General features: G+C 32.4%; 1 protein-coding gene across 9 annotated transcripts; it reads right to left on the bottom strand.

Moving 5' to 3' along the window:
* Positions 1-2,307: 2,307 nt before the first annotated feature.
* LOC149773153 (uncharacterized) lies at positions 2,308-17,128 on the bottom strand. 9 transcript variants are annotated; one of them, XM_089946752.1, is made up of 13 exons: positions 16,853-17,120; positions 15,604-15,753; positions 14,549-14,687; positions 12,925-13,097; positions 11,602-11,746; positions 10,864-10,950; positions 10,238-10,334; positions 9,237-9,314; positions 8,807-8,862; positions 7,999-8,076; positions 7,562-7,639; positions 5,827-5,904; positions 2,308-4,142 (listed from the first exon to the last, which is right to left on the bottom strand). In XM_089946752.1, the coding sequence occupies exons 1-13, from the start codon at positions 16,898-16,900 to the stop codon at positions 3,994-3,996; spliced, it is 1,356 nt and encodes a 451-aa protein (XP_089802878.1). In that variant the 5' UTR covers positions 16,901-17,120; the 3' UTR covers positions 2,308-3,993. The 9 variants fall into 9 exon arrangements, 8 of the variants coding, with proteins under 8 accessions (XP_089802878.1, XP_089802881.1, XP_089802880.1 ...); XR_016417461.1 differs by lacking the exon at positions 2,308-4,142 and adding an exon at positions 6,386-6,467 and having other exon boundaries at positions 16,853-17,127; XM_089946755.1 differs by lacking the exon at positions 7,999-8,076 and having other exon boundaries at positions 16,853-17,125.
* Positions 17,129-17,403: the final 275 nt, after the last annotated feature.

Genomic DNA, 17,403 nt, shown 5'->3' with positions numbered 1-17,403 from the left:
TAACACGTATTGAGAAGAACGACACATATTACCACTCGAATAAAACAATAGAATTTTTTTTTCCATAACCTAATATATCACACAGTTCCGATCGCCAAAATTCTAAATTGAAAATAAACGGAATATAATTTTAAAAAATATATTGTAATGGATTTTAAATTCAAAGAATTAAAATAAGACAAACGGGGGGTGGGGGGGGGGGGAATATAAAAAAAAATTGATTTATACTTGCTGTCTCAAACATACAGAAAATATAGCATACACACAATAGCAAACACTGAGAATTAGGAGACCTCTAGCAAAGGTCACAAAAATTACAAGGCTCGGATGGACAACCCTTTAGATAAACACTAGGGAAAAATAAATAACCCATCAAAAACTCAAATTTTTTCATACAAAATTCTTTATAAGTAGAACATACAACATCTGAAGGAGAAACACAAACTTAAAATACTTTTTATATTTTTTTTAAATGGGGGGGTGGCATCTGTCTGAAAATTTTTACCGATGGATAAACAGGTGTTAGGTTCTGACAGGGATTACTACTAAAAAGGTGAGTGTTCTGAAGGATTTAATGCTTTAGGACAATAGTAGATTAATTTAACTTAACCAGATACAAAGGTGGATCAAAATAATTGTAGTAATTACTAACAAGTGGCCAATAGTCCGACAGAGCAGGTTGCTCAAAACTCCAGCAGAGATAGTGCCAAGTGGAGAACCACTTGCTGCAGTTGTTGCCAAAACCTCATGCAAGCTAACGTGGTATGTCCGTTCATAGGTTCGCTGCAAGTATACAGAATTGTCTGTTACAATGCTGCATGTATTATCATATTGAAATTATACAGGCAAATCAGCAGTTATTTTCTATTATCGTTTATTAGTCATAATAAGTAGAACTAAACTTTATCCTGGCAATAAGGAAGAATGTTCCGATGATTTTAATATCATGACCTTTTGTCAAATGTTTTGGGATGCTCAGCATGGGTTTTCATTAACCTCAGTTGCATAAGTATCAAATCCAAATTCAGAAATATTTGCCAAAGCATATATTTTATGCAAAGCAGAGTAGACTATACCTATTTATCTTTAAAATGATACCATTTTTAATATGATTCCTTGCAGCAACATTTACAGAGGAACTCTCATGTACATTTGTGTATATACTGCCCCATACAAAACTACTAAATGCCCCAACAAGTCTTTCAGAATTCTCTCTAATTTTGGATCAAAGCATCAGTTTAACTATTTTAAGATTTTGAAGTTATTTTGTGCCAAATCAAAATATTTGGTTGTCTTGACATTTATTTGCACAGCACATTAAAATATGTTCATGTTTAATGAAACAGCCTTATCGAAACATACTTTGTTATACATTATGACGAGTCAGTTTTATTGCTCACATGATGAACATTATACCACTCCTAGGATGATAGATACCCTCTTTGGATCTGGTGCTTATGACCAGGTAGAATTTTTTTAACCAAAGTCTTAAATAGGATATTTAAATTACCATGACCATGTCTGATGTTACAAGGTAGGGTTGAAGTGCATTGACTTGAATGGTACTGTAGAAATAATGTAAATTCATGAATGTTGGGTGTCCACTGTTAGGTTGATAAGAAAAATTGTTACCACATACCTCGCTGGAGAGTTCAGCATTTATTAGTCTGTGCATACAACGAAAGACTAGACTAGAAATACATAAATGCATGGCCTGTAGTATTTTGAACAGCATCATTCCTTATTTTGTTTTCTAATTTCAGTACAGAAAAACTTTATTTTGTGATAAGATTGTGTGAATTTTAGGTACTTTAGAAAGTAACGATCTTTAATTTACCGTAATCATTTTTCACCATATTCCATGTACTGTTTAAGCTCATTTGATAATAAATCATAATGAAACTGAAAAATACCTGATCCAAAAATATTTGACCACCTCTTACTAATTTTCGCATTTTTCAGTCTCTCACTGACAGTTGCCAAAAGGATAATTTTGATATCACACACAGTTGAAGATCCAAATCCTTCAACAAGGTTGCACTTTCAGAATTTAATATCACTAAGTCCAAAATTTTCTATTTAATCAAGATGTTCAAATGGCCTTAACACTGACAGAGTCAGAGGAAGGGTAGAGGTGAATGGCTATTAAAGGTCTTACCTGATTCCACAGTATGAGAGTTATCAACCCAAATGTATGAGAATTATAAGCATTCAGAAAAAAGTCTGCCTTATCTGAGTCATACTCTCTTTAAAGCAGGCAAGACAACAAGGCATGAAAAACAAAAACATTGTAAAAACAAAACTTAATCCAGTTTCATCATTTTATTCAATATGTGCATTCACTTGTGACAAATTCAATACAAATGCAAAATAAATTTGTTTTTTCAGCAATGAACTATAATACTGAAGCATCTAGCAAAGATTAAACTGATTATTGCTTAAACACCAGTTAAAGTTTAATATGCAAAGTGACTTCTAAGAAAAAAGAAAAAGTTGCAAAGTGTGTCCACGATCCAAAATCAAAATGCATTTTCTAAGCAACATTTTTCCTGAATGAGAAATTTATTAATGGAAAGCAACATCTTTTTTCGCAAACTTAAAATATCATTTTTTTAAAATAAAAATCCAATCACCCCTCTCCCTCACAAAAGTGACATTAAGATTCTGTGCCAAGATGGATATAAATAACAGTTTTCTCAACTTTACATGGTGAATCTTTTATAGAGTCCTCCAAGATATTGACACATATTCAACAACTTCTGTTGCAACTGACATTAATCTGCCTCACAATATACTGGTAGGCTTTCTAAAAAGGCTTTTAAATGACTATATGTCAGTACTGGCTGCATTTTGATAGCTGTAATATTGTCACCTAGCAGAAATTTGGCTACTTTCAATGTCCACTTTGTGTAGTTCATATTCTGAATACACAATATTACAGGCAAGATACATTTTTGATTAAGCTAGCAAGTTAACAGTTATAGGTTACTTCACTTGAGAGTGCAGTATATCCATCCGACAAAACGAGTTCATATTTTCCTATACAAATGAAGTAACCTTTTTATTATATGCTAATTTTCTTATTCTACCTAAGGCTTAATTACATAAACAAAAATACACTACATGAAACAAAGTAATTGAATGTACGCCGCATTTCAAAAAACTAAATACACAAGCAAATATTCATCAGTACACAACATTACTAATGCCCACTTAAATCCACCCAGATAAATTTGAAATTTCACGTGCTACACATACCTTCTGAAAGAAAATGGCATTTTGATCTACTTAAAATTTAAATTTGTAGTCATATTGTGAATGAATGTGCATTACAACAACTTTCCCATTTGATCTGTAATGAAAAGATTTTGGTATTTTTGTCATACCTACGAAATATGGACTGGATTTATGTGCCAACTGTACATGAAGTACATTAAATTTCAGCAGTGATGGAGCAGCGTGTTGACATCTGCAAGTGTGTTTCTGTTCTGCCATTGAATGTTTGAAATCATAATGTAGGAAAAATATGAAGTCATTCAATTTAGTTATCAAAAAGACGCTATGGACATAACAATTATTTAGGATCTAAGCATATACTCTTATCATTTGAGTATTACATTGGCAAAATATATACATATGTACAAGAAATAAATATTAGGAAAAAATCATCAGACTGCAATCGTTGCATCGAAAAACAATGTCAAAACTTGAACAAATAAGTACCAACTAAATCCAGCTCATGGGTGATAAAAATACAAATGTAATAAATTATCTTGTGTTTTTTTAAAATATTAAGCCCTATCTTTACACAGTCCGATCAATCCAGAATTATAGTAAAATTGGCTTGAAGTAGTACTAATTTGTACCTATATAACAAATGAATAGGTAGATAATAAAGCTGTCTCTGAATATTTATGGTAAATATGATAACTGGTTTGATGATAAGAAATGATATTCACACTGAAGGAAAGTGGTATAGTATATGTATTGATGTTAATCCTTTTCTTGTAATTTTTTGGGTTTTCTAATATTGTGTTCTGGTTCCCAGGTTGGCTTCTCATATCCCTTCCACTTAATGAGATATTGTTTGCCTTTTCCTTTTTTTTTTGTTTTCAGTATCTTCTCCACCTCAAACCAATCAGCTGAAATTAAAAAATTTAGATATTTATTTTCTTATTGTATTCCTGTTAATCAGTAGACACAATAAGCATGAGTGTGGCACTATAATTTAATTTCAAGAACAGTTAAATCCTATACTTTTTCATAAGATAGACTGATACAATTTTTTAAAACTTTAATTTAATTGGCACCATAAAGGCATTATTGTTTGGACATGATACTATACCCTAATGCAAATATGCATACATACATACATACAAAGATGCGTACATACATACATACATACATGCATACATAGATGTGTACATACATACATACATACATATATTCATACATATATACATACATACAAAGATGCGTACATACATACATACATACATACAAACATACATGCATGCATGCATGCATACATACATACATACTGGAAATAAAGATTTAATACATACAGCACTAATTCAGAACAAAGTAAGTAAGCTTAATGCAGCTAACAATTCTATTTCAAATCAGTTATTGTTTACAAATGAGAATAATTTCTTTACAACATGTTCAAGGCCAATTTGCTCTTTGATTTCTCACTGTTATACATTATACTGTGCACTTCACAAATTTTGCAACATAATTTCACTGATCACAAGAAATGCATACTATATTAACATACAACATATGCAAATCTTAATAGCTTACAAAATTATAATTCAATTTTCAATAAACTGTCATTTATAATAAAAAAATAATTTGTCAATCACTGGAAATATTAAGAAGAAGATCTCAGGGTTAAATTAAAAAAATATGTAATAACAAGAGAACAATTCATTTTCCAAATATCTGAGGAGTTACTGGATGCAAGGAATATGTCTTAACTGCCTTTAATATCACAAATAACAGTAACTGGGAAGGTGAAAAGATTTTCAAGATGGCCACCATGGCAGCTGTACTGGATGTCAGAGGAGTACAGTTTAGAAATTTAAGACCAATGGGTATTTTTTGAATGAATAGGTGTAGTTTCATAGCAAAAATAGCACACAATATTACTATATAACACATAAAAATCATAACTTCCACAACCTGAATGCAATTTTAAATAACTTAACAAATATAATAATAACAGGGTTAGAAGTGAAGTTGAATTTGAAATTTTTTGGTTATTATTAAGTTTTTTTCTTCAAAGTTTTAAAAATATTTTTCAGGTTTAAAAAAAAAAATTTAGGTTTATATTATCTATTTAGGTTTCCTACAGTTTCTTTGTGATTTTGTTAGGTTTCTAAGGTCAAATGAAAATTTAGGTTTTTCATGTTTTTTTTTAGGTCCGCTTCTAACACTTAAAAAATTCTTTGTCCAGCACTGATAATATTTTCAATAAGATCAGAATGATTAAAATAAAATAATAAACTGGTTGGAGAAGAATGCATGTTCCAGAAAACTGCTCATGCTGTTGAGAAGGCATATCAATAAGATTCTCAAGGTTGTTGCCATGGCAGCCATATTACATGCATGTCTGAAGGGCAAACTAGACCTTGCAACAAATAAGTGTACAGTTTCAGCAACCCTTCCAGTTTTTAGGAGAAGAAGCAATAACAAATTAGCACTAATGGCTGGACAGATAACAAGTTATTGCATAAGCATTTATCAGTTATATATGACATAAGAGATAAAAATTGTGTACACTTATTACAAGAGGTTAATATACACTCCTAAAGCAATTCTTACATGTTGAGGGTTCCATAACCTCTAACACTGAATTTGTATCCTCTGAATCAGTGAGGTCCATCAAAAGCTCAGCTTCAACTGTAAATAAATTTTAAAACTGAATCAAGTACAAAACCATTATCAGACAGTAAAACAATGAACTGCTTTATTTTTGTTATAAAAATTGTTGAAACTTAGAGAAAATCATGATTTGATTTCTCTAGTGTAAGAATAAAGAAAACATTTTGTTACTTTTACAAACAATGGAGCAAATGTATTCAACATTTACAATAGTGAAGACAATACAGGGGTCTCTGTATTAACACTTAATTTCACCTGCATAAGGTGGCATAACAGCAATAAAGAATAACCTAAAGATGACATATTGCACTTTCCCAATTTATTTTAAGAATCCAACTGAAAGCACGCTGCATCATCGCTCAATCTGCATACTCACAAGTTATATACTACTTATGTTACACTATATTTCCATGGTAACAGAATATAATGAATGCAGTATCAATAGGAAGTGTACACAGCTTGGTTGATAAGTGTACCACGTCTGTCTGAAATACTGTACCTAGAATGGTTTAAGAGTTTTGCTCTGGAAATGAAATTGTTTTTGGACAGACACAGTGATGGTTCTATTTCTCCATCTCACACTGGAAAGTGAAAAACAGATAAAGAATGTTTTCTTGCTTGCCCAAAAGTTGTTTCAATTCCAAATGGCAATCAAAACAGACATTTTACCCTCTTTGATAAAATAAAATAAAATGACCTCATGATAATGTTGGCCATTATATAATATACATATGGTTCCCATTGCATTGGATTTTAACTTTGTTATTGATACATTGTTTTTTAACTTGACTTGATGTTGGACTGCTCCCGTGGCCCAGTGGTTAGAGCGTCTGTCTTGGATGACGGATGTCATGGGTTTGAACACCAGCTAAGTCCTAAGAAAGACTTATAAAAATGGTACTAGCAGCTGCCTTGCTTGGTGTGGAGCACTAAGAGGGTAGTTTTAGGACTGGTTGGCCTGGTGTTAAGATAATGTCACTTAGTGGGAAATGATGCCACATGTCTGCAGCATGATGCCCCAGTGCTGGATCAAAAAAACTGTCACACTGCAGACATCACCGAGATATGACTCAGATTATTAAAGCAACATTAAAAATCTAAATCACACATACACATACATCTGATGTTGTTTCTGGCTTAAGAGAAACCTGTTATAATGTTGTTTTTAATTCAATGACACCAAATTTTTGTGCTGGGTATAACCAAAATTTGGAGCATGAATATCTAGCCCTATTGTGATGATGTGGTTGAATGATTATCTTAAAAAATGAATATACATACTGCATCAGGGACATGCATATATTTATCAATAATTCTGAATTGAAATCATTACTGTAATTATTAAAAAAGCAATCTCGAGAATGTCAGACAGACTGAGACTTTAAAAAAATGTTTGTGCCAATAAAGAACTTATTGAAATAACAATTATTAAACAACTGGGCTGTTCATAGAAAGAATGCAGCTAAAATGTATTGCATGTTAGTCCAAAAGAAAGAGTCGTTATAATACAATGATAAACTCATTATACCGTCTACATATGCATATAAACATGCATATTAATTTCAATTTAGCCAAGAGCTACACAGCAAACAAGTGATGGATGATTAGCCAGTAGCAGATATATACAATGCAATGGGAGCATAAAAATGAAATGAGACCTTTGTCAGGAGAGTACCTGGATTGGGAACAAAGGCCTTTTGCTTTCCCTTATCTTCCAGTGACTCTTGCATTACATTTGGAACACCATTATGATCTGAAGTAAAACAAATTTCATTAAGTTTTCTGATGTTATTAAGTGATACTGCTTTTTAAAAAAGAAAATGTGCAAGGAAATAACTTGTTAAAAGAACTGCTATTAAGCATACTACATGAGTAACAAGATTTTTTATTTAAAAAAACGCAGCCAAAATGTATTGCATGCAAGTCCAAAAGAAAGAAGGCAGAGTCATTCCAATGCAATGATAAACTCATCATCTACATATGTATAGAAACATGCCTACTAATCTCAGTTTGGCTGAGAGCTACCCACCTAACGAATTATGGATGAATGGCCAGTAGAAAATAAAATGCAATGGGAAGGTAAAAATGAAATGACCATTCTTAAGAAAGTACCTAGATTGGGAACAAAGGCAGTTTGGTTTCCCTCATCTTCCAGTGAATCTTTAATTGCATTTGGAATTTCAACCTGTTCTGCAAGAAAACAAAATTTGTTAAGTTTCCTCATGCAATTAAGTGATGCTTCTTTCACTATTTTGTCATCAACATTCCACTACCACCACGTAAATTCTGTCACACAAGGATTGTGCAACATATAAAGATGGCCTAATTCCAAGACCAAAATGCACCCTCCCCCCAACGATTCAGAATACAAGTAAAAAAGCTTATAAATCTGATTAAGTTGGCTGTCAATATAAAGAGGACTACTAAAATCCAAATGCATAACTAAATTAGTTTCTGAGAAAACTATACCAAAATGGTTTTCATCAAATAATGCTTAATTTAAAAATATGCCAAAATGGATAAAGAAATGCAAGGGCCTAAATAACATATTACTTTGTTATGCATATGAACATGCTGTACACATTTAATTTACAGCTTTTAGCTGCTTCAAAATCTGGTCAGTAAATCTTTATATGAATACAAACATAACAAAAATCCTGCATCTGTGTTGGATATGTCCAAAAAAAGCTTCAAATGCATGTACAAGTAAAAGATAAATGTAATCAGATGGCCGTTAGAACTGATCATCACTGAGTAAGCAATCTACCATTATCATGATATTAGGTACATATATTACTGCTTAACTTGGTTAAGTGTATGAATTCTAATATAAATGCATAATAATCCAAGGCATATATATTCACAGATCAGCCTTTTCATGCTGCGAACACACCAAAAGATATGTCATAATATAAATTACCTTGATTCAGATGGCAAGGCTCATCTGATGATGTTCTTGTGGCTACTTTACTTGTCCTTTAAAAAAGAAATTATAAAGAAGTGAATAACTAACCCTAACAGACATTTTGTAAGCTAAAGTAAAACCTTTTAAAATAAAAAACAAACAAAAACACAATCTAAAATGATAAGAAACACACTATACATATATATGTATTTAAACTGTATAATTAATGGGCATAAAATCTTCACTGTATAGACAGCTTATAAACCAAAACAACAAACACTATGCTTCTCTGCTTGGCAGAGATTTATTTTTGATTCTCAGTTTGTCCCACTGCAGAGTGGATTACAAATTTATGATGTCCTGTCCACATGTAACCTTAAATTGTTTCTTTAGATTGCAACTCTCTGACTTTGATCATTTTAGGGTAGTTTCAATGGCCAAGTACCTTGTGACGGAGAATTCCAAACTGTCTCTTGCATTAATTATTTCTTTTAGAGTTGGAAGGCCCATACAGCTTGGGTCCCTGGCACACACAAAAAAATACAACTGAGACACAATCTTGGATAGTTAAAAAACAATTCATGAACATACAATTACTTCAATGAACAAGAATTTTGCAGGATGTCTTGCATTCAAGGCTAGTGAATAATGTACAATACTTAATCAAAAGCTGAGTGGATCTCTTCTGATTTTCCGATTCTGTAATATGAAGGGTTTACTAGTCATTCATACAATAAAATAATATTTTTACAAAGATTTTATACTTCTTAAGGTACCATAGTTCTTTTGAAGGATTATGTGTTTATTCTTGCTTTTTCCCTTCCCAAATGATTTTGCAATTTTTTAACAAATAATCTTTATGCTGTAACTTTTTATCTTAAAATAAAGAATGGATTGTGATGCCATGTCCTTTTATCCCATTACATACATGAAAAAATCAAACTAATAAGAAATTCAAAGGAATTATATCATTGATATCCACCTTGATACAGAGATGACCTCTCTGCTTGAGGGTCACTGTAAGAGTGCAGTTAAGGGTGCATACATTATGAAATGAACTCCTTCTTTATACTACATTACAAGTATAACACAGCCAGCCATCCCTGGATCTGGGACTTTTACCATATGCATAAACCTGAATGTAACCATTAACCAATGTTGCTGTTATACACATTGGTGGAATTAGTGTATTCTGTGCTTTTTCTATGTGCATTTGTTTTATCCAATGTTGCATTAGTTTTTTACAAAACTCAAAAGATGGCAAAAACTTGATACATAGTATCAGCATCATAAAGTACCTAATATAACTTGATACATCACATCAGCATCTGAACCTAATGCAGCACCTAATACATGGCAACATAATTTGATACATGATATCAACAAGGTAATATATTACTCATAATGATTATAAAGTCTACAGAGAAAAGAAGAAAGAGCACTTACCTAAATTTAACACCATTAGGCAAGTTCTTAATCTCTACCTGATACAAGTTATCTTTTATTGTCTTGTATGGCACTTTATTCTTTCCTGTTGTCTTGGCTGAAAAAGATATTGTCACTTAATGACAGACATTTGTTCATAGTAATTGTAAGTAAAGCATTAAGTTGTACAATGAAATTTCAGATGTTGAAACTTATAATTACATTTAATAAATATTTATTACCTATAATAAAAGGTTTTTTTACTTGAAGACTTCATCTTAATGTGAGTAATGGATTTAACATTCATCAGTCATACCTTGATAACACACATTTTGTGAATGTAAGATAAACATTCATTTACCATGCATCAAACATATTAGAAAATTGAAACATGACATGACATTTGGCAGTTGAACAATTCATGAAGATAAACTGAATGGGTTTTTCAATTGCAAACATGGAGGATACAAGGATACATATTACTGAAGATGGAGAGAATGCTATCATGGTTAACTGACAGTTCAGTAAACATAAATTTTCCCTGCCATACAAATGATGACCATTACTATAGAAGACATTCATATTTCTTTCTCTTTATCTAAATAAATGTAAGTGATGACAAAAATGAAATTTGTAACAAATATTACCCCAGCAGTCATTAAAGATCTGTCGCACTTGTGACACATATTTTTTCTTGATTTCATCAACCGCTGGTGATAAACTTGTCTGTGAATCTAAAAAATTAAACTGAAGCCTAAATTGCATATTCAAACAATAAATATTCATGTCATTCAAGATTTTAAAAACCTTCATATGATTTGACAAACAAAATGCCATAAAAAATGAATGGACATGGATCTTAAATCCAATGTATAAAATAATTTTGTACAATACTGTAATTGGCAGAAAAACTCAGTTACATATAAATACAAAATATGCTAGCCAAATTCCTGTTGTATATGTTGATTTGTTTCTTTACCATTCTTAATTAATTTTGTTCACATGTGAATGTATAACCCAGTGTAATCTATGTTTATTTTCTGGCAATTACATGTATAAAAAAAGCTTTCAAAAAAAGAGTGTCACTTTCCCTTTTGAACCTAGTAGCATTTCAAACAATATCTGGACCTAGTCTAAAAGTAGTGGACACCATCTTGAACATAACAAATTCAAATATACAAGCCAGTAAATAAAGCAGCTATGTATTAATATATTTAAACTAATTGACAAATTTATTACATATAATGCAATTTTGGCCAAATGATCATGACACTATTAATCTGCCTAAAAGCTAACAATGTAATGTAATACTTGCCTAGAAACAAATATTTTCTGCCACTGAAAAATTGTCATAAAATGATATAAAACTGATTAGTTATACAAACCCATCATGCTGGTTACGAACTGATCTTTCCATTCAACAGTCTGAAAAAACTGGTAGGCCCTTGTGTTACCGAATACACCAACACGTCTAGTACTGTCAGTAAACAGACCACCAATATTTACACCCATGTCATTAAGAGCTTCACACTGAAAATACATGATAACAAAGTCCCTCAAAAAAAATGATGCTTTACTGGGCAAATAGAATTTTCAGGAATTCAAGATAAAACCATTTCTTTCTATTAACTGTGAAGTCTTGAAACTATCTCTGGTGTTACTGTTATTAAGTGCTAAGAAGATTATCAAATTAGCTGCTGTGAACACTTTGGATTTCAGATTGACATCATTTCCATTTAGGCCAAGCAGATATTAAAAGTCTTCTGGCGAAAAGCCCACATTTCAATATTACCAGTCATTAAAGGGGAATGAGGACAACAAGATTTCAAGACAGCCATCAAGCCAGCCATATATGATGTACCACTGGCAAAATCTGCATTTTCAGGATTATGTAGTTAGCAAAAGAGGTCTTTTGGTGAAATCCCCATACTGATATAGCCATCCATATGGCCTCCACTGTGGACAGATTGAGAACTAGTTTGCATCATTATCATTAGTACCAACCTGACACATTACCAACCGTTAATATGAAACCCTCCATGTTCAAATTACTTTCTATTTAAAAGTAGGACTGACAAGATATCATTGTAGAAATATTGAACTCAATAACAGCACCATTTTAATTTTGGACCAATAAGACAGTATACGAAGTCTTTTGGTGAAAGCACAATGTTGATATGACCAGCCATCTAAGCTCTTTTCCTTTCTGATATGACCAGTAGTGCTAAAAACCAAAGTAAAAGCACAGACAAGTAAAAGAAAGAAAGAAATCACAGACAAGTAAAAGAAAGAAAGAAATGGAGAGGCCGAAAAAATGGGAGAAAATGTATTAGCAAGCAAACTCTGCCAACTAAATGGCAAACAAAGATTTACAAAATAATGACAACCTCAGCATCAAAATAAAAATGAAAACTAATGAGTAAAAAGTATTTAAACAAATCAGTTCTAAATGAACCTCAAGTCTAATCATCAGTGAAATTAGCTTGTTTAAAACTGCATTTTATTAAAAATAGAAATGAAGGAATCTATAATATTTACATTGTTACCTGAAACACTACAGTAGTACATTTTATAAATCAATGTTTGTTAGATGCAGGTTCTCTTCCTCCAGGTTGAAGTATTCATAGGATCTGAAAGATGACCTCATACATGACTTCATGTTAACTGAACAGACATAACTTCATACTGAATCAAGAAACATGACTTACCGACTGACTGATCAGTTTTAGGTGGTGCCTTATGAATTTTGGGGTGCCCACAGATGTTGACAAATTTTGCCTCTGTTCCTCAGCAGTTTGCTGATATTGGACCTTTTCTGAAGCAGGCAGATGCTTCCATTCATTTGCCCACTGAACAAAAGTAGTTCCTGAGGATGATGGCTCTTTAAACAAATATAGATAATAATATAAAAGAATTCCGTTACTTTCATAAACAAAACTAACCACAAAAAATAATTCAAAAGTGATATAGGCATATAAATTGAAGTTTACAATAATAATAAACAAAATTCACTTTACCATCTAGATATTAATATGTATTAAGAATAACAGTGTCATTATTTTTCAAACACCATTAGCATACAGTTACACATATATGTGAATATAATTTAAAGGTGCATTTTATAAAAAAATTGCTCAGAGTATACTGCAAAGAGATTAATGAGTCTGGTTATACATGTGCATACACAAGGCTAGAGAAAATGTAAGCAATAATACCTGAATAGTAAATTAATAACAGAACATGCCAGAAGAAACAGGTAAAGCAGTACTTTCCACACACTCACTATGTTGCAGCATCAAAAACAAGACAAAAAGCAAAGTGATCAGAAAATAGAGTTTTAAATTACATTCATACAAAACAAACAGCCATTAACACCATTACCAGAGTGTATATATCACTAAATCAAAGTTATTTTACCTCTCTGACATCTTAAAAGTACAGACTGAAAATAAATAAAAATTAGTAACATAACAAGAGTAATAGATTTATGAGACTCCTTCATTATATAATATTTGCAAAATGAAGCCATTCAACACTGATGCATTTGTAGTAATTTCTGTACAATACAATTCATTTGCTTTCTAAATTTGTCAATAACCCAATAAGAGTGTTCTCAACACACAACTAATGACCTTTATTTTTTATTTCATATACATTTGACAGAATTTAACATCTTTACGATTTATATTTTATATTGTTGATAATAATGTTCATATTTTGAATGGTTTGTCTTCCTAAACTTATGTGCAAATTCACTGTTAGAGCATGTTAAATGTACCTTTAGTTGCCACTGCATAGCCACTATTGTGCTGAGGTGTCATAAGATGTAACACACACACACACACACACACACACACACACACACATCTTAATGAAACATCACCTAAAGATGATCACTATCTCACTACCAGTGTACTAATAAGTTTACAAGAAGTAAATAAATGATCTGCATATGGGCAAACTGACGGACAGACAGGATTATTCAATGTAACATTACCAAGTGGGCACATGGTAAGATATCAGAGAAAATCTAAGTTTATGCAGAATAATTAAGCAAATGATGTCAGCATAAGTCAATATATACAGTTTTACCCCGCTATAGCACATCCGCTATTATATGAATTCCGATAAAACATGGTTTTATACAGAGTAGGACAAAGACCTAAACATTCTTTTGTTAGAATCTGTTAAAAACAAAGCAACACTTTCAAAGAGAATGAAAATAAATTTCCTTTTTCTTCCATTTTTGGAAATAGTGTGGTACAGGACTGGCTTTATCAAAACTGCACAGAGCAATAAAAAAGTTTGTGACCAATAACATATTTAGCCTACCAAGTGATTTTCCCTTGCAAAATATATTGTATGCACTAGGCCCTTTCAACTGTATTGGTTCTGGCTTGGAAGCAGAGCTTGAGACAGCAGGCTGCTGAATGCTGTGTTTCTGTTTTTGCCGCTTATTTCCAATCCAGTCCTGAAAATAATAAATAACCAGACTGTATGCTATTCATTGTGTCATCAACATTATTAAATTCATCCTAGATAATGCGAGCTTCCACTGACCTGCTGCACTCTATTTCATCATGTTTGTTTCCTGTATAATCTGTCCTTGAGAATAATGATCCTTGATTTTTTTGTTGTTGCTGTTGTTGTGGGGTTTAATGCCATTTTTCAACACATGATAGGCTATACATGGCGTCAAGTATTAATGGTGGAGGAAGAACCTTGGAAAACCCCAGAAACAACCACTGACCCACGAGAAGCTACTGGCAAGCTTCTCACATACCCACATTTGTTGAATCCGAGACTCGAACCCACACAAACTGAGGTGAGATGGCAGTGATTCGTAATGAAAGCACTTTAGACCACTCAGCCATTCGGGGCCCCCTACGATCCTTGACAATGGGCAATCCATTTTGTACCAACCTCCAAAAACCAAATTGCAAAGCATGTGGCTAGCATATGGTTTTTAGGCAGACTAAAATATATTCAAAGATGCAATAAAATCATAATTTCAAAGAACGGATGTATTTAAATGATTTACAAACTATTGAATACATTTACTTCTGCAGCCCCCCCCAAAAAAAAAAAACTGAATATGAAAACAACTGAGAACATTCATTTCTAAGGTGAAATAGAGATCAAGAAACCTAAAGAAATGTTAAAGCCAAAGATTTTAATTAATTGAAAAGAAATGTACTTTTGAGAAGTTTTACTTTCATTTGAAAATTGAGAAGCAAACACTGGAAATATCCTGCAACTCTGACTTACGACAGTAATTGATTAATATAACCAACTGTATTGCTTTTAAATTATTAAGAAATGCAATTCATTAAGCTGCTGGATATCAAAACTTTGCAAGAAAGAGGAAATTCTTTAAAACAACTAACCCTGACTTGTTGCATTGTAAGGTTCAGAGAGTTGGCCAGGTTCTCGATTCTTTTGCCATCCTTTACACTTGTCAATCCTGCATTCCATTCTGTTTCCAATGCATGCAGTTGTTCATCTGTAAAGATGTGGCGCAGCTTTTTGGATGCTGACTGCAGCAGATGATAACAAATTATGAGTTATTACATTGTTTTGATACCATATAAATAGGACAACCAATTCAGGGGAAGTAGCTAAATGATTCTGAAGATGACTGTCCTAGCAGATGTCTAATGTCTGAGAGGTATATTTCATTCCGAATCAACAGGACATGATAAGAAGTCTTTCAGTGAAAATCACATATCAACTAATTTGACAAAACAGCTGCAATTGTAGCAATATTGGATACTATATTGGTACCATTTTCATTTAGGAAAAACCAAGCATAATAAAAAGTCTTGAGGGGAAACACGATGTAGATAGTACTGTCAACTGAAAATACAGGACCAGTGGTGATCAGATTTTCATCAAATCAGCACCATTTTAATTTTGGGTCATCTTTGGTTAAAACACCATATCTACATATACATCCATTGTAATAGAACGATTTTCAAAATGAATAACGTGTAAATATTAGATGTAAAAGTTCTAAGGACCAACAGAAAATTATAAATCTTTTAGTAAATGACATGTGACCTATTACCTAGTCCTACCTGTAATACCTGATAATTATGTTTTAACTAACGCGCTGTGTAGTGTGTTTTGATGTCGACTAACATCGTTATGAAAGTAAAATTTTCAGGAATATTTCACACAACTGACAACTAAAATAACGACGCTTTTCTACAAAGTTATAATGTTTTAGTCGTACTTTACTTACTATGATGCCCTTTCTCTAATAAATTCAAATTCTCACAAAAGAAACGGGCCCGTTTTCAAGTTTCTAGCACCTAAACAAAATCAAAGTGTGCTATGTCTTACATGTAGGACTGACCTATTTCCATGCACCCACTAAGAGTACCTGTACAATTTTCAAGATGACCACCATGGTAGATGTATTTCATATCAGAGGGGTATTATTTTAATTTAGGACCAAGCAGTATGTATTGGTTTGATTGGCATTTTTAACGTTGCTTTAACAATTTGAGTCATATCGCTATGATGTTTGCCGTGTGAGATAGTGGTGAATTATTCAAGGTTTAAACATGTGAGCGAAAAATCAATTTCATATATTGTAACAAGTGTGTTAAGGAAATATTAGGATAAATATACCAGCATAGTATGAGCTGTCATATGGGTCTCAGTCGACATATTTTCCATTTCAAATTCTCAACGTTCTGCTTTCAACTACTTAATTACGCACAGCTTCCGCAACCGGATGTTTTAGTTTTAGAAATTGTGCACATGCGCAACAGAGAAAATATTCCAACAACATTGTTAAGGCTTGGTAGCTACATAACGTATACTGCATCGTACGAACATATACGTTGTTGCGGTTTGAAGGCCTTAACAATATCAACAATTCCAGGCTTGTAGGCTGTAACAATGGACGTATCGGGTGTATAACTAGGTATGAACATCCAAAAGACAGGGGTTGTATATGGTGTTTAAGCATATGCAAGGAGAGGGAGGATCGGACGATCTATTATCCCAGGCAAGCTATAATGTTTTGTTTAATTTTCCATAGCATTTTATTTGGTGTTGGAAAAAAAAAACCAATAAATATTTAGAACATTGATATACCTTACCTTGTTACAATATTGGTTTCCTTTATGCGAGCGTAAATCAGGATGTCGACACGACTTTCCAAGTTCGGAGTACTC

Source organism: Sinohyriopsis cumingii, unplaced genomic scaffold (assembly GCF_028554795.1).
Source record: "Sinohyriopsis cumingii isolate HCF-2022 unplaced genomic scaffold, ASM2855479v2 utg000873l, whole genome shotgun sequence".
NCBI lineage: Eukaryota > Metazoa > Mollusca > Bivalvia > Unionida > Unionidae > Sinohyriopsis > Sinohyriopsis cumingii.
This window is presented reverse-complemented; position numbering and strand designations above follow the sequence as displayed.